Source organism: Cutaneotrichosporon cavernicola, assembly GCF_030864355.1.
Source record: "Cutaneotrichosporon cavernicola HIS019 DNA, chromosome: 2".
Classification (NCBI taxonomy): domain Eukaryota; kingdom Fungi; phylum Basidiomycota; class Tremellomycetes; order Trichosporonales; family Trichosporonaceae; genus Cutaneotrichosporon; species Cutaneotrichosporon cavernicola.
Genome location: NC_083394.1, coordinates 1,154,669 through 1,179,319, shown reverse-complemented (window position 1 = coordinate 1,179,319; position 24,651 = coordinate 1,154,669). Strand labels below are relative to the sequence as shown.

The following is a 24,651-nucleotide window of genomic DNA, read 5'->3' as shown; positions in this document are numbered from 1 at the left end:
CACCCGCTCCCCCCCAGAAACTGGGGGGGTTGAGGTGCCGAGGTCGACACAACATGAGGTCGTGTCGATGAAGGAAGGCGCGATGGAGAAAAGTCGAGGTTCGAGTTGGCAATTTATGTGCTGCGTAGGTGGAGGTTTATTCCTTATTCGACCCCCAACTTGGGTACGATGAATGACGCTTGAGAGTGGATATGTGCGTTCGACTTGGATAATCAACAACATGGCCATGGAGATCCCAGACGCGGTGGCCGCGCCCCAACCGCCTGCGATAGAGGCGAATCCCACTCACATGCCCGCCGAGAAAGCGCTTGACGCAGAGCTCGTAGCCGACCTCCATGACGCTTTTGGGATGATGTACGCCGGCTCGGAATGGGACAGCGACGACGAGGTACGTCTCTCACCGAGAATAACAAGCTGATACCAGGACGCAGCGCCGAAGATAACAGACGGGTTCGACCTTGTGCGTGTACACTGTGAGCGAGCTGACACTAGCCCGCCCTCCTCTCCGAGCTCGCGGCCCTCGTGTCACTGCCACAGATACCGACGAAGCGCCGACTCTTTCCGGGCCGCGCGCGCGAGCCATTCGTCTTCCCCTCGACGGCGCCCCTTCCCTCACTCCCACCAGTAAACGCCTACCTCCCTTTCTCACCACTCCCCCTCCTCGCACGACTACGCACCTTTGGCGCGGCTGGTCTCTCACCCGTTCCCCCCGAAATAGGGCCCCTCGCCTGTGCGCTCCACGGCTGGATCAGTGCCGGCACTGACGCATTGGCATGTTCTCGGACCTGTGGAGCGACATGGGGTGTCAGCGGCTTGGCAGACCTCCGGCATGCCGTGCGCGATGGCGTGGTCCGCCGCCTCGCGGCCACCCTTTCGTCGCGCCACAATGCGGGTTGCGCATGGCGGATCACATCCTCGCCCCCCGAACTCTTCTCAGAGCTGAGACGCATTCTCCATCCCCTGACGGCCGCTAGCCTCGGCTCATTAGCCCGCGCACTTGCACAGCAGACTCTTGCCGGTCCTATCGCACCACAATGGACGTCGCCTTCCTCCAATGCCGAAATTGACCACCTCGCAACTGCGCTACGGAGGCACCTTCCCGCACTCCCGCCCGACCCCGAGTCCGAGAACCGTACGGGTCCCAGATCACCCGAGCCGAAGGAGACGCTCGCGGCCGCCCTCGCCCTCTTCGGCTGGTTTCCTTATGACCCCACCTTCCCGACCGACCATGTGCTCGCGCATGGAACGCCAACGGACATAGTATCGTGCCGCATCTGCTGCCGGCGCGTGGGCCTGTGGTCCTTCCACACGCGTACTCTGGATCTCGGCGCTGCGCACATAAGCTGGTGTCCCCTGCGTGCCGACGGGTGGTGGCGCGAGAGCGTACTGGTCGCGCCGCGCGGCGAGGCTCTGCTGCAACCCAAGGCACTCAGCGAGATGCTTGTTGTGAGTGAGGACGGGCAGCCGCGAAAGAAGTGGCGCCGGAGGTAGTGAGTAACTCTGCCTGCGATCGTGTAGAACCTGTTGTATGCATATAGTGACATTGTGTTGGTCGAGACGAACTTGAGGACGTCGGCTCGCCTGTCCTGTAGGAAGGCTGCGGCCGCTACATGTAGACGCTGGCGGATTTTGCGCGCCGCACGACGCCCTGATTGCTGCGTTCGCCACTCTCCGTGGCCTTGTCGCTGGCCTCGGGTACTGGCGCGTCGGCCGTAGCCTCCGCAACGACTGGCATCAGCTCGGCCTCTGCCAAACATACGTTTCCTCCACTCTTCGGCGACAGCCTCGTCTCCACCTGCCTCGACTTGTTGCGCATGCTTCTCACGGGCTTCCCTCTGCTCCTTCCTGCCCCGGAAAACCTCAACCCAACTAACGTCGCGCATCTCCTCAACCTGCAACCCCGCGCTCGCAGCGGTTCGAGGACGCAGGCCGACCATCTCAAGCTCGCGCCGAATCTCGAGATCCTCAACTACTTGGCCCTCAACAAACCGCGCAATCAGACCGCGGAGGACGCTCTCCTGTGCCTCGGATCGATCGCGATCAGCTTCGCCCTGCTTCCGGACGCGCCAGCGGTGCATTAGGAGCGAGGTGAGCAACGTCCAAACCAAAATAAAGGGGATGAGGGGACGTAGCCGCTCCGAGATGGGCGGGATGTCTTCGGGTCGCGGCCCGAAATGGCCAGGTGTGAGACCGAGTTCGAGGAGATCTTCCTCGGCTGGGCGGGGAGGTTCTCCAACTGAGGCCGAGGGTGGAGGGGGAAGGGTGTGGGGCGGGGAATAGATTGATGCGGGAGGGGGAGAGCGGGTCGACATGTATCGCTGTGCTAGTGGTGCTGATGGCCGCCAAAGTGCCGCAAGGCGGGCGCGCGCAATCATCGTTGCCGAGTGTTGGAGACTGAGTGGAGTGGAGTGTTGAGAGAAATGGGTTCCGACTTTTCGGTTGGCCTCCACTCTGGCCATTCACCAATTCAGAGTGGGGCATCTTGCAGGCAAACTAGACCTCCACCTCATTCGCGTGGCTTTAGAAGAACAAGAAAGCATCATCACTGCACACGTTTGTACTTTGCATCCCACAACGACACCGGTACCGACACCGACGCCGACGCCATGGCCAAGATTGTGCCGCCCATGAACTTTGGCCTCGTCGAGGACGGTTCGTAACCTCTAATCAAAGCTGATAGCAGGGTTCTACCGCTCTGCACAGCCGACCGAGCTCAACTTCACCTTTATCGAGAAGTTGGGCCTGCGCAGCGTCATCTGGGTCGGCGCCGAGGAACCCTCAGATGTCTTGTACGTCTGCGTTTTTGGTATATCTGATGATAGCGTGTCGTTCCTCGACTCACAGGGTATTATGCTGCACAACCTTGCCCCGCAGGTCAGCCTAAACCCTCACTTCCCGCCACCGTACTGCGATGCCGGCGTGGTCCCCCTCAGCGGGCAGTGTGAGTCTTCCTCTTAGATGACCGTTCTAATGTTAGACCACCTGCCTCCTCTCCCGCCACCAACAGAGCCGCTCATCATCCACGCCCTCAGCCTCCTCTTACAGCCAAGCACGTTTCCCACGTTGGTGTGCTGCAACATGGGCCGCCACCGCACGGGCACTGTCGTCGGGTGCTGGCGCAAGTTGCAGCGATGGGCGCTGTCAAGCATCCTCGAAGAGTACCGGAGGTACGCGGGGATGAAGGTGCGGGTATTGAACGAGCAGGTGAGTGCTATGCGGTGCAATTTGAGTTGCAGCTCGCTAACTCAAGTTCATCGAGCTGTTCGACACGGACCTCGTGTCGATTAACGGCGATGCCGTCGTGGTATAGTCACGCGAATGCGAGCGGAACACACGAGCACTGCAGATCGCGCGCACACCTCGCAGACACGCTCAGCTCAGCTAGGCTGACTCCGCTCAATATCTCCAACGCCCTATATTGTATCAATTTGTGCATGTATCACTGGGTATTACGCTAGAACGCTAGAACGAGACCACCTTCTTCTTCTTGGCAACCGGCTTGTCCTGGTCAAACCAACCCTCCTCGCCTGGCCGCTTAGCGGGTCCACGTGCGCTGTTCTTGGCTGGCAGGTGCTTTGCACGCGTGCCCTTGGCCTCACCAGGCGTAGCCGTGCGGCGAGTGACCATGAAGTCGTCTTCATCCGCCCCCGCACCCTCTCCAGTGCCCAGCACGAGCGCCGGCCTACCCCTGGGCTTGACGTCGAATCCAGGCTCGGGCCGCTGCGTCGGGCAGTCCTTGGCGCGGTGCGCGACGCTGTGGCAGATCTTGCACGCACCGCCGTTGACGTATACGCCCCTTGGGTTCTTGGGGCATCCGGCAGACAGGTGTCCCGACCCGAGGCAGACAAAACACGTTGCGAACGGCGTCGGGTTCTCTGGGTCCACAGGCGCAGGGCAGTGGTGCAAGCTGTGTGCAGACGAGTTGCACCTGCCGTCAGCGGGCTGAGCTGGTGCGCTGCTGCATTTCATTGAATTGTAGCTGTGCGACTCACCGGTAGCACTTGCCGCCAGTAACCTGTCCACCAGTGAGTTTCTCCTTCTTCCCCTTGCCTTTCGTCTTGTCCTTCTTGCCCTCGTCCTCCGCGGCCTGTTCAGACTCTTCCCCAGACTCCTCCCCGTTGTCACCAACCAACCCTGCCTTGCGCGCAAGCTCATCCGCCTCGAGCATCGCCGCACTCCCATTAGCCCCTTCAGCTGCAGCGAGGATATTGGGACAGTCGCGCGCAGCATGTCCCGTCCCGCGACACGCAAAGCACGTCGTGTTCACTTCCCGCTCTTCGGCACGCTTGAAGCGGCGCGCGTCCGCCCGTTCCGCGCTGAAGGCAGCACGTTCTGGCGTCAGATCACCTCCAACGCTAGACTTACTCGCAACATCCGGATCCCTACCCCATCCCTTCCGCTCGCCGCCGGCGTACGCACCGCGCTTGCCGTCCCGCCCGCGTCCTCCTCTCTCACCACCCCGTCCTCCCCTCCCACCCCCTCCCCGTCCGCCGATCCCGCCACGCCCGCGGCCACGCCCCTCCCATCCGCTGTCGCGTCGTCTATCCTGGTGTTCACGGCTCGACTCCTCCTGTGCCGCTGACTGAACAAAGTTCTTGCGGTGCAGACCAATGTTGGTGAAGCGCGCCATGGTTGATGTTGTTGACAGGAGATGTGGGGAACGAAATCTTTGCTTTCAGTGCCGTGCCTGGGTGGCGAAGTGGAGGTCAACAGTGGTAGTAACACGCCAACCCGCCAGGAGCTCTCCGGGTCTTTCTGCTTCTCAATGAAACTCGCTACCATCCGTGAAACGACGGCCATAGTAGACTTTTGAGTCTGCTTCAGTTGCAACACGGTTGCAGCCATCTCCAAAATACAGCCAAGTCCATCCGCGCGCAAAAAATGTGCCCCCACTCAGAATCGAACTGAGGGCTAGAGATTATGAGACTCACGTGTTACCATTACACCATAGGGGCATCTTCTTTTTGGGTTTTCCAGTGGGCTTAGTGGTCGAAACTGATCGCCCGAAGTAATTCCTTTCGCACCGAAATTGCTCCCGCGCCTCCGCCTGCCACCAACTTTTTTCCCAACCTCTCCACAGAACTCTCACCATCTCACTTTCCACGACAAAAGGTAAGATCTCGTTCCCATCCATTTCTGGGAGAGGAGCACGAATGATGACACGATGACGAGACCTACGTGCCCTCTGTGTTCAGTCCGCCCACCCCTCGTCCCCGTGTACAATGCACTTGGGCCTCACCACGTCCGTTTTGGCTGTGGCGGTTTGAGTGTGGCGTGTGCGGGACTCTGCGAGGGCGACGGCGCCTGTGTGCGGGGCGGCAGGGAGACGATCCTCACTAGTTTGGCGACTTTATTCTGATACGCTCCTTCCTCCCACTGTCTACAATACAAATATATCGGGAGCTGACACCAGATGGCGCCGAGGGACGACGCCTCAGATTACAGCGATGAGGAGGTCGGCACCGTCCTCCTCGCTCTGCCGGACGGGCCGATGGAGGGACCTGCGTCGCACACCTCGTCGTTTATCGGCGGGTACCCCGCTTTCCCGGCTGTGCCGGCTGGACCATCCAAAAACCCAAAGGGTAAGGGCAGGGCGGTTGCGGCCACGTCACCGCCCGACGAGGTGCGCTGCGGCGCTTGCCACAAGCCCATCCCTCTTCTCTCGCAGGTGTACTGCCCACTAGAGGGTGGCGAGAACGACCGCACGTTGTACGTGTGGGCGTGTGCACGGCCAGGGTGTCGCAGGCGTGAAGGGAGCGTGCGCGCGTTCCGCGCGTCGGTGCGCAACGACGAGTACGTGGCAGACGTCGAGGCTAAGCGCGCGGAGGCTGAGCGAATCGCTGCTGAGGCACGCGAGCGCGCACGGCAGAACCCGTTCACCGTCAAGGAAAACGCAGGACCCGGCCTATTTGGCGGGTCACAGCCTCTCTTCGGCGCTGCTGCCGCGAACCCCTTCGCAGCCCCTTCCGTTCCTTCCCCCACCGTTCCCAAACCCAAGCAGGACGAAGTGCCAACAGCTGCCGTCGCGTCCCTATCGCTCTCCGATCCCGTAGCCTACGCACCACCCCTCCCAGCGTACCAGCCTCCTCAGTACATCACGACGATCGACGAGTACCTTGACATTGCTGAGGACTCTGATGTCGACATTGACAGTGACGAGGATGAGGCACCAGAACAGAAGGCTGAGTGGCGCGAGGACGGGTGGGACAAGCTCCTCCCAAAGAGCGTCGACGACATCTTTGAGCGCTTTGCGCGCCGCCTCGCCTCTGCCGAGGACGCAAGCAACCAGGTGCTGCGGTACGACTTCAACGCGGTGCCATTACCGTACAGTTCGTCGTCGCCGCTGTTCAAGAAGCTTTTCCCGGGGGCGCCAACGCGTGCGCCCTCGTCCGAGGAGGAGGAAGTCAACCTCGCCGAGTACTTTACGACCAAGTCGGTGCCTGCGTGCTCGCGCTGCGGCGCGGCTCGTGTCTTTGAGCTCCAGCTCGTACCGCAGCTCATCAACGTCCTCCGACCATCGTCTCTTAGCACAACCGGCAAGGTAGAGGCTGGCAAGGACAATGCGCAGACCGAGGAGGAGCGACGTGCCGAGATCCTCCGCCTCGCAAAGGGCGAAGCCCGCGGCGACGGCGAGGCGGGTGAGATGGAATGGGGCACGGTCATGGTGTTCGGATGCGAGGGCGACTGCATTGGTGTTGGCGAGGAGTGGGTCGGGGTCGAGTGGGAGGCCACAGCGGAGGCTTAGAATGGTGTATAGATCTTGTACATAGGAAACGCCTGTATAATGCCATGTTGGACACACGCACACCTTTAAGAACACGGATCTACATTGACATTGTTTACACGATAGTTGAGATTTGAGTGGTGTAAGCCACTGCGATCACGTAGGATGTGATGTGGCTTGGTGATGGCACGCGCCGTCCAAGCGCAACCCATCACATGTTCACCCTACACAAGGTATAACACGGGGTGTGCCGCCGCCGGTTGCGGCTGGTGCGAGGGCAACAGTAGGATGGAACACAAGAGATGCATTACAAGGGGAAGGGCGTTGGTACGCCTGTGCCCCATCTTGGCACGATTTTACCGTTTACTCACTGGACATGGTAGAGCCCGCTTGGACCATTACGTCGACGAGCTCTGCTACGCATCCATAGAACAGTATACGCACAGACCATCCCGCGCATCTCATATCACTCCTCTGCGTGCTCGCACTCGACCCCACCTCCGCCCCCACCTCCACACGCACGCACGCACACACACACTAACCCTGCAACAACAATAACCCCTCTAGCCCCAGAAGCATGCCTGGTGCTCGTGTCGCTGCGTGGCAAGCAGGTCGCTTGACATTTTTCTGCTCACTTCTATCTCTCCAACACACTCACATTCGTTACTCCTCTTCGATAGACCCAGGCGGTCCTCTTCAATCCACGCAGATCCATGTTCCATTCTACTTGGGTGTCTCCTCAGGCAGTGAGTCGTGAAGCCAGGCGTGGTGGCGGTCGGCAGGACGGTGATGATTGAAGGACACCAGCACCAGCGCCACTTCATGTTGCAGTCGACTCATCTTCATCTGTTGACCTTCCTTCGTCCTGTCACTCCACCGTAACCTCTCCCAACTCCAACCTACCCACCTTCCCTACTCTCTTCAATTCCTTTCGCGTTCATGTTCCCTTGGAATTTCCCACTGACTCCAGGCCACGACGTTCTCCTTCCGGGCTGACCTCGATCATGGCCAGTGGCGCACACTCGAGAGGTACATCCTCGACTACATGCTACAGGAGGGCTGTGAGTGACTCTGGCTTGGCTTTGGTATATCTCCCACCTGCTCCTCTATCATCATAACCCCATTACCCGTATCACATTGCCTTTTTCTTTCCTCGTCCAGCTTAGGAGGCTCTCAGTGCCAAGCTGACTCAAGTGTGGCCGTCCCAAGCCGCTCGCCAGTGCACCGACGGCAACACCTCGGTGACCGTGCACACCGGCGCCGAGTGGAGTGGTCGCTTCGAAGGCGACGTCTGCACACTCATCTACCAGGTCGCTGGCGAGATTGCGCACGTTCCTCCCCACTGCGCCACTGACGACAGGATCAGCATCACATACGCGCGTTAAGGCGGCTGTGCCGCCCCAACCACCTTCCCCATCACTCTCCTCCCTCTCAGTTTCCGGATCACTCTCCCTCTCTCCTCCCTTACATATCTGCCCTGGAGGCAAATGGGCTGGTTCCATGCACCTGTGGTGCAATGCTGCCACAATCGAACGGTAACATACCAGTTTAGCCTAATCGACTATGTGTCCCCCACTTACCCCACATGTTTAACCATGTCGGTGACGCAGACCCAATTTCCCACCGATATAGAACCCGGCTCACCGACGCGGTTGTCTATTTCTGTTGGAACGGCTGGTATGGCAAACACTTATATACCCCAACCGTCGCCGACATTGTACTCACGCACTCTCTCTTTTGCTCACCTGCTCTGCTCGTCGTTGAAATGCCCAAACTTCGCATCGCCCTGGCACAGACCTCGCCCGTCAGCGCGTCGCTGGGGACCATCCCGGAGCAGCCGTTCACGAACATCGACACGAACCTGCGTGACATCGCCGCGCGCGTCGCGGAGGCCAAGGCAAACGGCGCTGACGTTGTCGTAATCCCGGAGTACGGGACGCAGGGCATCGTTGACGGGCGGCAGGTGAGCTCGTCGTCCATCTGATCCAGCTGACTCCAGTATCTGACGTTCCCCGCCGAGCACATCTTCACGTTCCTGCGCAAGGTCGCGCTCAATAACGGTGTCTGTCTCGTGGGCACGGTGGTGGTTGGCACGCCACACGCAGCGGTCACCAGACTGATGCCGCGCCACTCACCGTTCCATCATCTCCTCGACCCGAGCGTGCAGACGCAAACGGGCGAACAGATGGAATGGGCCGAGTGGATGCATGAATACGTGCAGACACAGGAGACGCAGCCTATGCTCAAGAACGAGGCGTTCTTCATCGATGAGAAGGGCGAGATGGTCGGCGCGTACACCAAGCGCAACCTGTGGCATCCCGAGCGGTAGGCTCATCGCACAACTGGGTCTGACAGCAGGAATTACCTGACCGCTGGTCAGAACGGGAACCGCGCCTTCGACACCAAGTGGGGCAAGGCTGGCTTGCTGATCTGTACGCCGCCCCTCGGCAGCGCTGATACCAGGCTGGGACATGTCGCACCCGAGCGACGCGCAGGCTCTGGCTGACCAGGGCGTTGATCTTATCTTCGTTCCGACCTACTGGACCGCGACTGACTCTCACCCGTGGGCACATCCCTGAGCGCGCTGACGTCAGCCAACTGCTCGAGTTTGAGCACGAACCCGACTATGAGCGTAAGATGGTGACGTCGCTGTGCTTTGCCCGCGCATGCGAGACTGAGACGGTCTGGGTTATGTGCAACCCCGGGGGCGGCGGCGAGTTCATGGGCGGCTCGGGCGTATGGCAGCCCCTGCGTGGGCGTGTGGGTGGCTTCACGGCGTCAGATGTGGGCATTGCTTATGTCGATATTGACACGGACGGCCTTAAGGCTGCGCGCGAGCTTTACAAGATTCGCGAGGACTTTGCGTCGACAGCGTTGGAACGTCATGTCAAGTAGGCTACCGCAGCAGTAGTGACGTAGCTCCAAGAAAGGGGAGGGCGGATGTTCCTGGTGCGAGGGCCAACGAGCTAAAAAGTGTCTCGGGAGCTGAGTGTTCCTGTGGACAAGAATGGACGAGATGAGGTGTAGAGTGGTATTGTGGTGTGGCTGCGATCAAGGTTTGTCTCGTACTGCACTCTTCTGGACGCCTCTGTACAGTTACAGTTGATATTGATCTTGCCCACGTTGCTACTGTAGATATCCAGTAAACAGGAATGGAATGGTTGAAAGCGGGATGAGCAGTGCGTTTCAGAGTCACCCTGATTCAAACTGAAGGGTCACATTCCCACAGATTGAGACATGCACAAGATCAGAGGGGAGATCGACCACAAAACGTGCAGGACATATGACATATGGGGTTTCAGGCACGAAATCGAGAGGCTTATTGAATTGTTGAAAATGCTCCAAGGTAACCAAATGTGACTGTGTTAGCTTTGGGGCCACCGTACCAAGCTATTCCACCCTAGTCCAGCCTTACGTCGTTGCGAAGCTATCTTCGCAACGACGTAAAGCGACCAAGCAAAGTTCTCACCCATGAAGCAGTGACAAAGTATCTACTGCACTCTTGCTCAAGAATGATCGGGCCACGGCGTACACTCCACCTCTCACTGGCGCTCAACGCCGTGCTCGGTGCTGTGGTGTGGCTCGTCCTCTGGGCCCTGGCGGGCGACCATCCGCAGCTGTGCAAGACAAGCATCTACTCTATCGGATTCCAATCTCCTCAGATACAAGAGTCATCCAGCCCCTCCAGCCCCTCCAGCCTGGCCATTACCGAGCCATCAGGACGGTGCGACATCTGCGCAAGCGACATCGGGCAGCGCCTGTGCACCGAGTATGGGTGAGTGATGCGATCATGCTGATGACCCAATGGGCGAGCAAACTGACAGCAGTGCCCAAGTGGTGGCCCGCACCATCGCCTTCAACCGTGCGTTTCGTTATCTTTGGAGCTGACATCAGAGGGCAACACGCGCTTGAAGCGAGTCCTTGCGAAATGGCGTGCTGGTAAACCAGTACGCCTTGGAGTGCTAGGCGGCTCGAACAGTGCAGGTCAGGGCGTCTGGGCCGATAACCAGATGACATACTCGCAACTCAACATGCACACAGTTCTGTTCAACTATCTCGACAGCCGATTCCCACAACCCGGAGGCAAGGTCATGGAGCGCACGGGTGAGGCCGACCAGAACAGCCTCGTGAATGGCGCACTAGGAGGCCGCGGAACCGAGTACTTTGCCATGTGTTCAGATTTACACCTCCCAGAGGATCTGGACCTCTTGGTACTCGAGTTCGCCGTCAACGATCAGTACCAGCTCGAATCGACTGAGACGTACGAATTCCTCGTGCGGTACCTCCTCGAGAAGCCGTCCGCGCCGGCCGTTCTCGAGATCCAGTGGGCTAGTCTTACAGGACGAGCTGACCTCCAGAACCTTTGGATACGAATTTGACAAGATCCTTACAGGTGGTGCGAGTGTGAGTTGTCCCCCATTTGTGTTCTGACAACACAGCACCTCGCCACGAACCTATATTATAACGTTCCGACGATTGCGCCTCGCACCCTCTTCTACGACGGCGCACAGGGCAACATCACAAAGTTCTGGGACTGGTTCTACTGGTACAATCCGCACGAGGTGCCGGAGAACCTATACGGTGTCGACTTGCGTCACTTTGGGCCTGGAGGGCACCGCGTCTCGGCCGAGCTGATGATGGCGTATATCGAGCAGCAGATGTGCGAGATGGACCACGCAGAGCTCGTGGCAGGCACGAGCGACATTGACAAGCTCTACCCAGAACAACCGCTGCAGTCGCTCTCATTGCTGAGCACGTTTAGCCGCTCCAACTCGGACGCGGTCATGGCACCCATGGCGCCCAAGTGCCAGAGCGTCGATTCGGATTCGCATCCTCTCACACCGTCCAGTAGTGAGGGGTGGGAACGCTGGACGTGGAGCAATGACAAGGGCAAGACGAAAACGTACCTCCGTGCAACAAAGCCGGGCGCCAAGATTGTCTTTGACCTTGGTTCGGTCACTGGACGCGTCGAGATCTACTACCTGCGCTCCAAGAGCTTTGGGCTTGGTAACCTCCTCTGCAAGTTGAACGGGCAGGAGAATATCATCGAGGGCTGGTGGGACAAGGCAGAGAATATCGGACAGTGAGTGCTCAAGTGGTCGCGCTGACAACAGGAGCACGCGGTGGCGTGGCCTCAAACCAGGCAACTACAAGCTAGAATGCGAGCTGTTGAGCGAAACGAGCGACCCGGGAGGCGGTACCGAGTTCCGACTCATGGCAATTATGAGCATATAGAGGACATTCAAACGGTAAATGGTGTAATAGTATAACCTAGTTGCTAGAGCATGTGCATCGAACTGGACGACGTCTAGTCTGTCTTATATGTCTACAAGGCTTGCACTCTACGTACTGGCGGTCTCCGAGAATCGTCTACTTGGGTCTCCCAGAGACGCAAGATAGGGGATGGTTTTATCTACCCTGCATGTCGCATTGTACTGCATTCATTGTAGTCTTAAGGCATCATTTTCGCACAGACATGTGCAGTCCGCGATCCAGCGCGTTTATGTGGAAGGTGTCATAGCTCTACGCATCTAAATGTCTACAAGCACGGGATCATCAGATGTACCGCTCCCCACTGCCGGCCCCATCTTCTCGCTCACGCTCTCTGCGTCTCCCTTTACGCCGCCCGCGCGCTGGATCCCCTCCTCCTGTAATCGCTCGGCAATGATACGCGCAGTTGCCAGGCCGAGGTCGTAGAACCCGTCGTTTTGGCGCGGGTTGAACATGCCCATGTGGGCCGTCACCTCATCCTTGGCGATCGAGTTGGTCGCCGGCATCCAGTGCGTCGCTATCGCCTCACTCGGTGAGGGCAATATAGCGAACGTTCTCCGCATGAGGTGCGACCCTCCAGCAGGAAGGCAGGTGTAGAAGCTGCTGTCAGAGGATGCAACTCGCGAGCCGCTCATGTGCCCTGCGCCCACTCACTTGGCAAAGCTGACGTTGCGACTGTTCTGGAGTTCCGTAATTCGGTCCAGCCGGTCGCGCATTGCCTGCTTGTCCCAGAGATTCCGCACAAACGTCATGTGTTCAGCGCCCCACTTCCATCCCGTTGCCAAATCCTCGCGTCGGAAGTACACTGTGCCAGCCGCAGCCCCCGCGACAGCGATCGCGCCGAGCCCGACGGCCGCTTTGGCGTTCCACCAGCTCTGCTGCGGCGGAGTTCGCTGGCCGAGTGCGCGCGCCTCCTCCTCCTCCCGCTTCTGTTTCTCCTCTGCTTGTTTTGCCTTGCCAAACCCAAACCCAGCAGCAAGAGGCGACAGCATGGCGAGCGCGCTCGCCGCATTACGCGCCGTCTCGACGTGCCCCGCTGCTGTCGAAAAGCCGTGCTTCTGATGTCAGCCAATTTTCGGGTCGACGCACAAAGACGTGAGGGTGTAGCCCGAGGTACGGCGTGTCGAAAGCCAGCGTAGCCATGACGTTGGGCCACATCGGGTCGTCGATGCGCGTCGTATCGGCGATGCGCGACGTCGCGTCCGCGATCAGCAGCCCGCCCATGCTGATGTCAGCCCTGATTACTTGTGCGCGTACGAATGACCCAGGAGCACGACCCTTGCACTCCCGGCTCCTCGTCCTCGGCCAGAACCGTTCTCCAGCTGAACGACTTTCGTCGCGAGCCACTCGACAAAGTTCTCCGTCGCCGCGCTCTGGTGTCAGCTTGGGTGAACACCCCCTAGCTCACAAGCTCGCCGCGTGTCTCGTACGCCGGGAACACGTGCGACTGGACATGTAGAGAGGGATGCGTGTCCTCGAGGATTCTAACGATGCCTTCTGTCAGCTGAGATCCTCAGGTCATCCGTTGCTAGATGTACGCGATGGGAAGCCCTCAAACGTCACATCGTTGCCCTTGAAGCTGTTGTCAGCTACGTGGACTCGCCGTCACTCACCCATGGACCCAGACGAGCACGAGTAGGTCTGGCTTGTGGGCGCCTGTTTCCTTTTCGTCGGTCATTATCTAGTTGCTGGCGTGTCTCAGTGAAAGTGGAGAGTGTGGTGGTGGGAACGTTACAGGAGCGCTGGGGCCTTATTTGCCACCCAACGCGACGACGATCACCTCCCACGTGGAGCACTATTTGGGCCACCGCTTAGATTTCCGCCTCTTGGTTCTTGTTGCTGCCAACTACCACCCTGTAACATCAACCCACATCGTCATGTTCCAGGTAGCCCGCATTCCGCCTCCTCCACAACTTTTGGACGACATGGACGTCGACCTCGGTGAGGGGCCCAGCAACTCTGTTGTGGCTCCCGGCGAGGTCATCGCGAGCGCAAAGGAGTACATGCGGTGGGTGCCCGCTTCATCCCAACCTCCAGCTTTACGCCTGGAAGGACGTAGCTGACATCAGCGGACACGGGACGTACGTCGAGTCCGACTCCATCGTCTCCTCCGTCGCTGGAACCGTGCAGCGTGTCAACAAGCTCATCAGCGTCAAGCCGCTGCAGTCGCGCTACGTGCCCGAGGTGGGCGACCTTGTCATCGGGCGGATCGCAGATGTCGGCGCACAGCGGTGGCGCGTCGAGGCGAATGCGCGGCAGGACGCCGTGCTCATGCTCTCCTCTGTGAACCTTCCCGGCGGTGTTGTGCGGCGTAAGATTGAGAGTGACGCGCTCAAGATGCGCGAGTTCCTCGCGGAAGGAGATGTGAGTGGATGTCGAGGGAGTGGTGCTGCCGGCTGGTGCTTCCATATCCCCAGCTACTGACTTGGATCACTCCCCTGCAAACTCTTGCAGATCTCCGCGCTTCGACCGCTGCTCGCTAACCCCAGCTCCTCGTCGCCGAGGTCCAGGCGTTCTTCGGCGACGGTGCCATGTCCCTCCACACCCGCTCGCTCAAGTACGGCAAGCTGCGCAATGGACAGCTTGTTGTCATACCACCGCGCCTCGTGCGCCGCCTTAAGAGCCATTTCGTGCACATCCCCAAGCCGTGTGGACCAAGCGGCGTGGACGTCATTGTGGGGATGAATGGCTTCGTGTGGGTGTCGCTCGGTACGAGCCAAGGCGCTCGGGAGGGCGGCGAGGGCTTTGACTCGGAGGGCGTGTACCGGAATGACAATGATGTGAGTGGCTCTCGCTTTACGTGGCAACAGGCAATTGGTATAATGATAGCTGATACCAGCCCATCTCCCCCGCTGCACGGCAGGCAATCACTGCCGTCGCGGACGTGATCGGGACTCTGGCGGCGCACGATGTACCGCTTGCGGACGCACTCATTGGCGAGGCGTACAACTGGGTGCAGGACGCGGGGTTAGAGGCGCCGCTGAGTGAGGAGGACGGTACAAGAATGGTGGCAGACCTCGGACTGGTGTAGACTGTAGGCTATGGACTGCTGATGTGCGCATGTCATTGATAATGTGACCGTTGTTTAACACTCATGACGAAACGTCATTGATCGCTGTACTTGAGGCACCGCAGAATTTACCAGAGCATGTACATGCCTACAAGAACAAAAGAGGTAAGAAATCTTCTTCAAGTACCTCGACATCGACGCCATCCAGACACCAGAAGAGCCGATGGCGGCAAGCGAGAAACATCCAGCGACAGGCGGGGCAAAGACAAGCCACCGCACAGGTCAGACCTTACTCATTGGCCGTTAGCTTCTGTCCGCCGCCCGCGGAGGGCCGCAATGGGACTCGAGCTCAACAACGGCAGGGCCTGCCTGCCAGAGTGCCAGATTCCTCCTTCAGCTGCCCCTCCTTTGCCACATGAGGCATCCTTTGAAGTATCTGCCCGTCTTGCCGCTAAATGTACCACTAGGGACGGAACGGTGCTCGTCTGAAACCGGAAAGAGCGGCCGAGGTGGCTCATACCCATGGCTGGATGCACAGAGCCGCCATGGCCAAAATCAAGAAGGAGGTCCGGCAACAGCGGCGAGGTTGTGGCGTCAAAAGGTGGCTGGCACACGCGAAAGCTAAATATGGTAAGCTGCCGACGGCCAGCCGCACTTGAGGGACTGGGGTAAGCGTCTGGATGAGAGTCAGACGTTAGAGGACGCTTGTCTGCAGTCATTGAAGGGAACACATCTGGCTTCCAGACGCCACCATTTCCCGCCCTTGTAGCCCTGGGTAATTTCACCGGGACGTCATTCACACTCTCTCCACTCCAGCACGAGCCTCCATGCCGCCGACCGCCAATGCACTGCCTTACATCTCTATTCTCTTCATAGAGAGAGCCTAGTTAAAGCCCTCAATGGGGAAATAAGTGTCGGGGTTGACAGGGATGTCTGTCCCCCGCTTGGGGACCCACTTGGCACCGCCCGGCAGCGATCCAGGCGGGGTAGGCGGCAGGCCCTCGCGGGAGGCGGTCTCGAGGCCGCCGCCGACAAACGAGCGACCAGTCGGCAGCTGCTCGATGACAGCAGTGAGTGCCGGTGCGTTCGCGGCGGTGACCAGGACCGTGTGGGACGAGGCAGTGTCGACGCCCTCTGCGCCTTCGCTGACCGCCTGGAGGGCGGGCGCGGCAATGAGGAGCGCACTGAGCTCGGCCTGGGTCACGACGCTAGTCCTCGGGTACGCGCGGCGCACGTCGCGGTTGTAGTACTGGTTGAAGGCGACGTCGCTCGCGGCAGTGGCCGGGGTCGCGTAGCGCTCCGGACGCGAGGCGGGAGGAGGGTAGCGGTTCCGGTCCTGGAGAGGGAGACCGGACGAGATGAGGGGGTTCACGACCACGGCGTCGCCTGGAGTTAGTGCCTGCTGCAGTCGGTGCGGGTGCGGGCGCAGAAATGGGGGAGCCGGTGAACCGGGGGAGGACGGTGGAGGGAAGGAGGAGTGCAGCGATGTAGGTCCGACGGCGTCATACGATCAAGCGAGGGGCAGAGGTGCGCAACCTTCTCCCACAATGCAAGACCACAGGCCCGACATGCCCCATGCTATCCCAGTCCCCAGGTGTTCCCCTCATACAGCCTAGTTGTCTCCGGCGTCGCGCGCCTGCAATGAACACGTACGGAACTTCTTCCAGAAGCCCTGGGGTTAGCGCAGCCGGATTAGGGAGGGGCTCACGGTTGGGGCAAGGTGGTAGAGTGTAGGCTCAGCGGACATGGGCTTGGGAGTGGCCGCGCCCTTGGCGGCGTTCCGGAGGACAGCGGCGGCGCGCATGGTGACGGTGGTACTGGCTGGATGCGACGGCGACGACGAGCACGGCTGTAGTGTCGGCTGGCCCATGGACTCGGGGGCGTAGGAGGCCCGGCGAATCCAGGTGCCCGTGATGGGCAGCGCCGGCCGGAGTTTGGACTGTGGCGGCACGTGGCGAACTCAACCACGTGGTGATAGAAATCTGATCCTCTGAGCCTAGCGATTAGTATTTGCTATTAGCTCAATTTACTATTCCTCAACGAATTCAGATCCGCCAGTCTGCCTGACTGACATGGTTCATGATCATCAGGCTGGTCGCTGTCACCGTCTTGGTTCTTACCAGCCTACTCCTTGAAATAGTTTTGAATTTTTGGTTACCTCGCCTTAGCCCGCGATCTTCCTTGGAGTCTCCGTCGCCGCTGAAGCTGTCTTCCACTCTCTCCATGAATTCGCATATCCGCGGATCTGCCGATGGTTCTGGCTGGACCTACCTTGTCATCCTTGCGCCTCAACGCAAGAACATCAGTTCCAAGCCCCTGGTTTAGACGTTCATACCGGGAGGATTGTTCTGTGATGTCCTTGTCACAGCCCCGCCCCAAATGACCGGATCCACCCGTGCGTCAGCCCTTTGAAGCAAACGACTCCTCGAGGGTTTGGACCCCATCTGGCCAAAATCAGGAGCTTATGTGATCAGGCGATCAGGCGATCAGGCGATCCAGGATGCAGATGATCGCTGAAGGTGACCACCCAGTAATCCCCCATTCCCCAGCTCTACTTGACTTGGATTATCCAAGTTGCGAATCCAGTCGTGCTCACGCAGTATCCTCCAAAAGCCAGCACCGAAATCGCTACAAGTACCGTTACATCTGAGGCGATGATTGCAACTCGACCGAAGAGTTCCTGGATCCTAGGTCGTGGGTCCTGACCAGCACAAGCAAAGCAAAGCACAGTTGGGGTTCTTGGGGACATGCTCTGCTTATTAGTATATTAGCATATCAGCAGATGGCATGCTTGTCTTCCAAAGAAACCTGAACCCCACCGCCTGACCTGGCAATTTCCAGACCTGCCGCACCCCGAAAATCTGGAAGAACCCAATCCGGTTTTCTCAACCTCTCAAGATAAATACTATAGTCATACGACGTCGTCTCTACTCAGGTCATGCATGTCAGGTTGGACCAGGAACGCCTTGGATCAGGGCAATCCAACGCGTGTTGCATTTTTCAATGTTCGACAACCCACATAGGCCCACCTTGACGTAGCTGCCGTCATGACCATTATTTGCGTGACATCCATGTGTGCCATTCGGCGCCGCTACTCTCAGCACGCTCACCGACGAGGGAGCCAATAGAGAAGAAAGCGCGTAGACAAGCCTCCATATTTCGGGGTCATGCTTTCAGGCTGCTGGACTGCTGGAATACTGGAATACTTCCGCCACGCTGGGTTTCGGATGCAGAACGCGTCGCGTTAGTATGAGTCGCGTACACTATGATGTATAGCTGTTTGGATTCCATAATCTGTGGCAGCGCCTTCGTGCCACCTTGACCGCCACGTTGACGACAACACCCTGCTTTGCACAGTGGGCTACACGGCCAGGAATGCACAGTGACTTTGCAGCTCGATCAATCGGTGCCCGGGACGCTGTGTGACTGGCACGAGGCGAGTTGGACAGTGCAGCTTTACCCCTTCCTATCTGCACAGCCCTCGGCCACGCGACCCCATCAAATCCCAGCAAAGTCCACATACCTTGGCGCCATCCACGGCCCCGCGTCTCCGGCATATCTCCGGTATTTCGGCACCACTAAAACTAAATCGCGGGCGCCCAGGCTTGCGGCACCATCAGCTATCTAGTGATCTAACCCTGGAAAAAGTAATCTCGCCACGCCACACGGCCAGCACTCGTCCGCGCCGCTTGCCCTCAATGATTCCAGTCATCAGCTCTGTCCGTCCTTGGGGCTTGCTCGGATGGGAATTGAAAGTAAAGGGAGGGGAGGGTGGCGTAAGCGGGTGGGGTCTATCAGGTCATGAGATCATGAGAGATCCAGAGATCTAGAAATCTATGACCAAGGCCTGGTTGTACGTGGTCCGTGACAATATTTGTCGGTTGACAACCCTATAGCTTAGCTCTTGAGCTCTCCGTCACTTAGTATGATTCCTTCAGCCCATCTGGTTGTGACCCTGAGATTTCCCTGCAGATATTTCCCTTTATCGGCAGCTTTGTATTACCTTTAATAGTTTTTGAACCCCTCAATTTGCGGCTGAGGCACCCCGACCGCGCAACCCGCTTTGGTTGAACCGCACTAACGATCAAGTCCTGGATTTGGTCCTGAACCGGGCCGTCACGCTCATGCGCCACCGGGTGCCCCCCCTTCCTCCTGGTAGCTGACCATAGACACTAGAATCCGACTATACGACTATACTGCCATAGTAGACACTCAGACTATCACCCATCACACTCAAGCACAAAGTAACTCTGGTAATTGGGGGGACCAACACGACCACCTCCACTCAAACCCATTCCACCCACCTTCTTGTCGCATCCCTTTGTTCCTTCTTACATCCTAAACAACACTCTTTCTCCCATTCCCTCTCCCACTACGCCGCTCATTATGCAGCACGCAGACGCCGCAGCGCGTCTGCAGCCGGGGACCACTGACCCACCACAACAATGGTCCTCGGCATCCTCCTCCGACTCGACCATTGCAGCCGCGACGAACGGGATGACGGGCAGGGTACATGACCAGCACAACCACCACCACAACCACAACCACACCCACACCCACAACCACCAACTCCAACACCACCACAATCCCTCTTCCTCATCGAGCCATCACACTCGCTACTCGAATGCCCACGCGTCCTCTTCCGCAGGTCCAAGCATGAAGAGGGCCAGTGCGGCCAGTGCCGCAGCCAGTGGTCTCGAAGATAGTAGTACTGGGCACGCGTCCAGGCTCTCGCACCAATCTGTATCTGGGCATAGACGATCACCACGCACGAGCGCCACGGCACCCAGCACGCCGCCGTCACCGTCGCGCTCCTCAGGCCACCACCAGCATAGTAACACAGTTGTCGCCCTCGTCGACTTTGATGGCACCATGATGGGCGGCCAGGCGAGCGCAAGCGGCTCGGACGCTCTTGTCTACCTCTCTTTTCGAGGGGGCCAGTACATCCGTGTTATCACCCGTGATCCCAGTGGGTGGTGGGACGGCGAGTGCGACAGTCGCAGAGGTTGGTTTCCAAGCAACTATGTCAAGCCGTTCGAGTGGGGCCAGGTGCGTTCTTTTGTCCTCGGGCGCCCTTTTGTCCATTCCGTACTGTTGTGCGACGGCGCGGAAGCAGTGCCATGTCGCTCAAAGCTGACCCCAGGAATCGCGACGCCAGTCACGCGGCGAGCCACCCCCTAGTCCCCGCCGCACTTCGCGCAGCGTAGCTAGCTCGTTCACCGAGAACAAGTCGCGCCATACCTCGATGCTCTCGTCGGCGTCATACGCGTCATACCAGTCCCATGCCTCCCAGCAGTCGTACTCGACCATCAACCACGCGTTGTCTCCTCTTTCTGAGGAGTATAATGCCCTCCTACAGCCGGCCATCGCAGCACTCACCGCGTACCAGCGCGACATTCGCGACCAACCCAACCAGAGTTCCGTTGCACACTATGCACAGGCTGTACTGGCCAGCATTCGCACAATCTTGTCACGGACAGGCTGCGTCAAGAAGCACTCGGACCTTCTTCGGAACTCTATGTTAAGCAGGGCGCGGTCTGCGACATTACACGGCCTCACGCCATTCGTGAACAGCGCCAAACGGCTACAGGCCGCCCAGCAGCCTTACCCCGAAGAGCTGATCGAAGCGACGCTTGCAGAGGCGACGTCGCTCTTCGGCTCGATCCGCAAGTTTGTCGCTGTGGCGAGTGAACTAGGGGTGCCCGTGGGTGACGAGGAAGACAGCAGCTCCGAGGCAGCGCTGCGGACCGCCTTCACTTCATCGCGGAGAATGCGTGTGACGTCGAACGGGCACTCTGGTGATAGGAGCTCGACCTTTAGACTCAAGTCGGCGAGCACGAACGACCTGCGTGGTGCAGCGCGGCGGCAGGGCACGAACAGCCCACCACCACCAATGCCCATAAGCGCGTCGGCGCGTCCCAGCCCGGCCTTCTCGGCCGCCATGGCCATGTCGCCGGCTTCCTCTGGCCAGTCGTCCCCCGGTCTCAGCGGCTTCGGAGGCTCCTTGCGCGGCCAACGGCGAACCTCATCAGCAACGCGACACGCACGATCGACGTCCTTCGAGTTGCTCATGTCTGCGACCAACTCTCCCGACTTCAGCACACCTGATATGTCGCATAACACCCCGCCCACTCACAGCCGGCGGGAGGACGAGGTGGAGAACGCTGTGTACGCTTACACCAACAGGCAGGAGGTGCACGAAGCCGTCGCGGCTGCTGAGGACGGGCTGCTGTCCGTCATAGCAAGTTTTATTGGACACATCCATTCGCACCACATCGACTCCCATCCATCGAGCCACGCATATCTGATCGAGCTTACGCGCGAGACGGTCGACGGCGTGCGTGAGCTCCTGTCCATCATTGAGGGCGTCGGGCGGGGGGCCGGGGCCCTGGGTGTACGCCAGCGTGAGATCGACGGCCTCAAGGTCGCACGTAACGAGCTGTTCGATGCCGCGAGTCACCTCGTCGAGAGCGCCGAGAAGGTGGCAAATGCCCCGTTCACCGAATCCGGCAGTGACCAGTACGACGAGGAGAAGAGCAACTTGTTACAGCACACGACGTTGACACTACGGGCGGGGTCCGAGTGCGCGCGTGTCGTTCGAAGAACTGTCCCAGATTCGGAGGACAGCTCGGACACAACTACGACGACGGCGGGATACTCGTCGTCGTCGCGTGGGGGTTATCAGGGCATCGGGCTGGGTATCCGTGGCGGCCCACAGTCGATACAGGGCTTGCAGAGACGTGCCACGAGTCTCACTCAGTTGCACAAGCACTTCAACTCCGACGGTGTGCGTGTCACGACCGAGGGCTCGGTGCGGAGAATCCAGAATGATGACGACCAAGAGATTGTCGCCGACTCGGACACTGATGGCGAGTACCTCGTCGACGCCAGCAACTTGCCGCCGCGCCACAGCTCGCGCCCGATCTCGCATCCTGCGGGCTCCGAGCACCAGCAGCATCTGGCAATGGAGGCATCGCGCTCACGCTCTACGAGCATGTCGTCGCCATCCAAGGTCGGCTCTGTCTTCGCAAACGAGATCGACTTGACAGACGACTTACCGGAGTCATCGACCGTGTCGCGACCTCCGACGCTCACGTCGTTCTCGTCACAGTCACACACGTCCATCTCACAACTCTCAACAACCTCTCCATTCCCGCAGTCGATGAGCTCCGGTGAGCTCCATGCCGCGTCTCCCGCCCCGAACCAATCGATCAACGGCGAGTCGCCCGTCGTCGATCCGTCCATCGAGGGCCTCAAGCACGCAGCCAAGAACTTTACACCGCCAGCCGGTCCAGCTCCCGCACGGCCACCACCTCCGCCGGACTCGCCCGCGCTCTCGCTAGACGGTAAGAACGAGGATGGCGACCTGCGCTTCTGGGTCGTCTCCCACGACTACGACCCGCGCGAAGTCGCGTTCAACTCGGACGGCTTGCTTGTCGGTGGTACGCTGCGCGTGCTCATCGAGAAACTCACGCCTGTGGATGGGCTCCCGGATCGCAATTTTGCTGAAGCGTTCTGGTTCACGTTCCGCCTGTTTTCGAACCCAACTGACGTCCTCGAGACGTTTATCCAGCGATTCAACATTGCTGCGCCGCCAGTCGTGGCCGGCCTTGGAGATGAGGCCCTGGCGATGTGGGGTGAGAACAAGCAGAAGCCAGTGCGCTACCGCGTCATCATCTGCCTCAAGACGTGGCTCGATCACTACTGGCGCCCTGGCACGGACGAGGCCGTGATCGACCGCTTCGACGCTTTCCTCAACTCGGAGGTGATGAAGGCAGTGCCTCTCGCTACCCGCGCGCAAGACTCGCTCCGCAAGCGCATGGCTGCCATGACGGATAAGGACGGCGGGGACGGCGACTCGAAGAGCTCGCTGGGACACACAAGTGGCAAGTCTTTCGACCGCGGCCGCGCGCCACCCGGCATTGTACTGTCGCAAAACCCGGTCGCGACGGTCAAGACGCCGATCATCAGCAAGACGCTCATGGCGCAACTGAGCAAGAATCCGCCACCCAACATCCTCATCACCGACTTCGACACGACGGAGTTGGCTCGTCAGCTGACGATTATGGAGAGCAAGCTCTTCATGGCTGTCGCACCCGAAGACCTGTTGCAGACGGGCAAGAAGAGCGTGCCCGAGTTGAAGGCCCTCAGCACGCTCAGCAACCAGATCACGGGTTGGGTGACGGACGTCATCTTACACGAGCTCGACACGAAGCATCGCGGAGCGCTGCTCAAATTCTTCATCAAGTTGGCAGACGTGAGTGGCGAGTTTCTCGTAAAGCTGATTCCAGAAATGCCTCTCGCTGAATAACTTTTCGACACTGTTCGCCGTCTTAGCAGGCTTGAACAGCAGCACGATTGGGCGCCTGAAGCATACCTGGGCGGTGCTCAACCCCAAATACCGTATGGCCATGGACCGACTACGTGCTGTCATCGAGCACACTAAAAACCACGCTGCGTACCGCGCGCGTTTACGTGAGGTCACAGAGCCATGCTTGCCGTTCCTCGGCTTGATTTTGTCCGACATTACGTTCACCCAGGACGGTAACCCGAACACACGGCCGAGCACGATCTCGCCCGACATCCAGCTCATCAACCAGGACAAATTTGCCAAGCTCGGCCGCATTGCCGCCGACCTTAAGCGCTATCAGGCGCCATTCGATTTCAAAGAGATCGAGGTGGTACAGCGCTACCTCACACGCGTTCTAGCCGAGCGAGGGAGCGGCTCGCTTGACGCGCTGTACAGAAAGAGTCTGATGCTTGAGCCCAGGCAGGGCTCGGAGCGGCTCAGCAGCGCCGTCGAGAAACCGGGGTGGCTCGGCGCGCGATTGCAAGCATGAGAGACAGGAGGAGGTGTCTTGTTGTAGCTCTCGGTTTATGGTGTTGGGTTCTTGGGACGGTATCGGGATGCATGCTGCGCCGCCGAGCTTACGAAACAGGCCATGGCCAGCATGATGTGTCGGAGATGAGCGACGTTGACCTTGTGGCTTCTAATGCGTCGCCCAACTTGAGATAGGTGATGACGCAAGAGCACTCAAAGCCTGCGTTTGCCATGACGCGCACCGTATGGGTCTGTTTGGTCTGATTCAGGATGCCGGTGACCATTGAGCAGGTTTCATGAAAGTCAGACGTCAGGTGGCCAGGTTTGCTGGGGTACTGGGGTGCAAAGACCCCGATAGTGCGTGGCTGTTAAGGGGGCGTTGTGCAAGATAGGGATGCCATTGTCCATGGCTTCCAGGCCATCCAGGTTCTTCCATCGTTCACCAGTCACTCCATCTGAGTATAGACCCCGTCCGCAGCACGGGTCGGAGCCTCGGAGAGGGTCATGCTGCGTCATGCATTGAGTCATGAGTCTTGGGCTACTTCATCCTTGCGCCGCGATCCTCAAAGCTCACTAAGAGTTGGACAGAGGCTCAGAGGACAGTCGCGTCACGGGCTGCGGAAACTCTATCTGAAGCTAAATATCTTGTCCTATGACCTCGGTCTACACGTTTTAACCCCTTTGGCCCCCTTGGTCCACCTCTTGGCTCCTTCGGTTGCGGGAGCGTGAGTGCCTTTTGGGCTGCGTTCGAGTTTGGGGGGTACCTCTTGAGTCGGGACAACTGCAGACCCTGACGAATCTGGGGTGGGTACAGCATACAATACA

The 24,651-nt window shown here is 59.1% G+C and overlaps 12 protein-coding genes across 12 annotated transcripts; 8 read left to right on the top strand and 4 right to left on the bottom strand.

The window, feature by feature from the left end:
* Positions 1 to 220: 220 nt before the first annotated feature.
* On the top strand, positions 221 to 1,491 carry CcaverHIS019_0204530 (uncharacterized protein; the record flags this gene model as incomplete). Its single annotated transcript, XM_060597466.1, has 3 exons — positions 221 to 388; positions 425 to 460; positions 493 to 1,491. The coding sequence occupies 3 exons, from the start codon at positions 221 to 223 to the stop codon at positions 1,489 to 1,491; spliced, it is 1,203 nt and encodes a 400-aa protein (XP_060454357.1).
* Positions 1,492 to 1,606: 115 nt separating this feature from the next.
* CcaverHIS019_0204520 (uncharacterized protein) lies at positions 1,607 to 2,375 on the bottom strand (the record flags this gene model as incomplete). The annotated part of the gene is made up of 2 exons (XM_060597465.1): positions 1,607 to 1,728; positions 1,760 to 2,375. The coding sequence occupies 2 exons, from the start codon at positions 2,373 to 2,375 to the stop codon at positions 1,607 to 1,609; spliced, it is 738 nt and encodes a 245-aa protein (XP_060454356.1).
* A 231-nt stretch (positions 2,376 to 2,606) lies between these two features.
* On the top strand, positions 2,607 to 3,310 carry OCA1 (uncharacterized protein; the record flags this gene model as incomplete). Its single annotated transcript, XM_060597464.1, has 5 exons — positions 2,607 to 2,652; positions 2,684 to 2,789; positions 2,823 to 2,941; positions 2,978 to 3,204; positions 3,251 to 3,310. 5 exons carry the CDS (start codon positions 2,607 to 2,609, stop codon positions 3,308 to 3,310), a joined length of 558 nt encoding a protein of 185 aa, XP_060454355.1.
* A 152-nt stretch (positions 3,311 to 3,462) lies between these two features.
* On the bottom strand, positions 3,463 to 4,630 carry CcaverHIS019_0204500 (uncharacterized protein; the record flags this gene model as incomplete). The annotated part of the gene is made up of 3 exons (XM_060597463.1): positions 3,463 to 3,928; positions 3,993 to 4,332; positions 4,558 to 4,630. The coding sequence occupies 3 exons, from the start codon at positions 4,628 to 4,630 to the stop codon at positions 3,463 to 3,465; spliced, it is 879 nt and encodes a 292-aa protein (XP_060454354.1).
* Positions 4,631 to 4,765: 135 nt separating this feature from the next.
* Positions 4,766 to 6,745, top strand: CcaverHIS019_0204490 (uncharacterized protein; the record flags this gene model as incomplete). The annotated part of the gene is made up of 3 exons (XM_060597462.1): positions 4,766 to 4,784; positions 5,081 to 5,112; positions 5,414 to 6,745. The coding sequence occupies 3 exons, from the start codon at positions 4,766 to 4,768 to the stop codon at positions 6,743 to 6,745; spliced, it is 1,383 nt and encodes a 460-aa protein (XP_060454353.1).
* A 692-nt stretch (positions 6,746 to 7,437) lies between these two features.
* On the top strand, positions 7,438 to 8,109 carry CcaverHIS019_0204480 (uncharacterized protein; the record flags this gene model as incomplete). Its single annotated transcript, XM_060597461.1, has 3 exons — positions 7,438 to 7,470; positions 7,695 to 7,785; positions 7,919 to 8,109. The coding sequence occupies 3 exons, from the start codon at positions 7,438 to 7,440 to the stop codon at positions 8,107 to 8,109; spliced, it is 315 nt and encodes a 104-aa protein (XP_060454352.1).
* A 380-nt stretch (positions 8,110 to 8,489) lies between these two features.
* Positions 8,490 to 9,619, top strand: CcaverHIS019_0204470 (uncharacterized protein; the record flags this gene model as incomplete). The annotated part of the gene is made up of 5 exons (XM_060597460.1): positions 8,490 to 8,687; positions 8,724 to 9,049; positions 9,083 to 9,156; positions 9,188 to 9,287; positions 9,319 to 9,619. 5 exons carry the CDS (start codon positions 8,490 to 8,492, stop codon positions 9,617 to 9,619), a joined length of 999 nt encoding a protein of 332 aa, XP_060454351.1.
* Positions 9,620 to 10,236: 617 nt separating this feature from the next.
* On the top strand, positions 10,237 to 11,959 carry CcaverHIS019_0204460 (uncharacterized protein; the record flags this gene model as incomplete). The annotated part of the gene is made up of 6 exons (XM_060597459.1): positions 10,237 to 10,499; positions 10,552 to 10,586; positions 10,619 to 11,048; positions 11,083 to 11,128; positions 11,164 to 11,807; positions 11,839 to 11,959. 6 exons carry the CDS (start codon positions 10,237 to 10,239, stop codon positions 11,957 to 11,959), a joined length of 1,539 nt encoding a protein of 512 aa, XP_060454350.1.
* Positions 11,960 to 12,255: 296 nt separating this feature from the next.
* Positions 12,256 to 13,673, bottom strand: CcaverHIS019_0204450 (uncharacterized protein; the record flags this gene model as incomplete). The annotated part of the gene is made up of 7 exons (XM_060597458.1): positions 12,256 to 12,595; positions 12,650 to 13,053; positions 13,085 to 13,220; positions 13,253 to 13,368; positions 13,404 to 13,489; positions 13,534 to 13,574; positions 13,609 to 13,673. 7 exons carry the CDS (start codon positions 13,671 to 13,673, stop codon positions 12,256 to 12,258), a joined length of 1,188 nt encoding a protein of 395 aa, XP_060454349.1.
* Positions 13,674 to 13,872: 199 nt separating this feature from the next.
* rrp4 (uncharacterized protein) lies at positions 13,873 to 15,026 on the top strand (the record flags this gene model as incomplete). Its single annotated transcript, XM_060597457.1, has 4 exons — positions 13,873 to 14,003; positions 14,065 to 14,359; positions 14,485 to 14,775; positions 14,835 to 15,026. The coding sequence occupies 4 exons, from the start codon at positions 13,873 to 13,875 to the stop codon at positions 15,024 to 15,026; spliced, it is 909 nt and encodes a 302-aa protein (XP_060454348.1).
* Positions 15,027 to 15,888: 862 nt separating this feature from the next.
* CcaverHIS019_0204430 (uncharacterized protein) lies at positions 15,889 to 16,809 on the bottom strand (the record flags this gene model as incomplete). The annotated part of the gene is made up of 3 exons (XM_060597454.1): positions 15,889 to 16,391; positions 16,659 to 16,677; positions 16,714 to 16,809. The coding sequence occupies 3 exons, from the start codon at positions 16,807 to 16,809 to the stop codon at positions 15,889 to 15,891; spliced, it is 618 nt and encodes a 205-aa protein (XP_060454347.1).
* Positions 16,810 to 19,450: 2,641 nt separating this feature from the next.
* On the top strand, positions 19,451 to 23,845 carry BUD5 (uncharacterized protein; the record flags this gene model as incomplete). Its single annotated transcript, XM_060597453.1, has 4 exons — positions 19,451 to 19,514; positions 19,849 to 20,054; positions 20,149 to 23,262; positions 23,297 to 23,845. 4 exons carry the CDS (start codon positions 19,451 to 19,453, stop codon positions 23,843 to 23,845), a joined length of 3,933 nt encoding a protein of 1,310 aa, XP_060454346.1.
* Between the last annotated feature and the right edge of the window lie 806 nt (positions 23,846 to 24,651).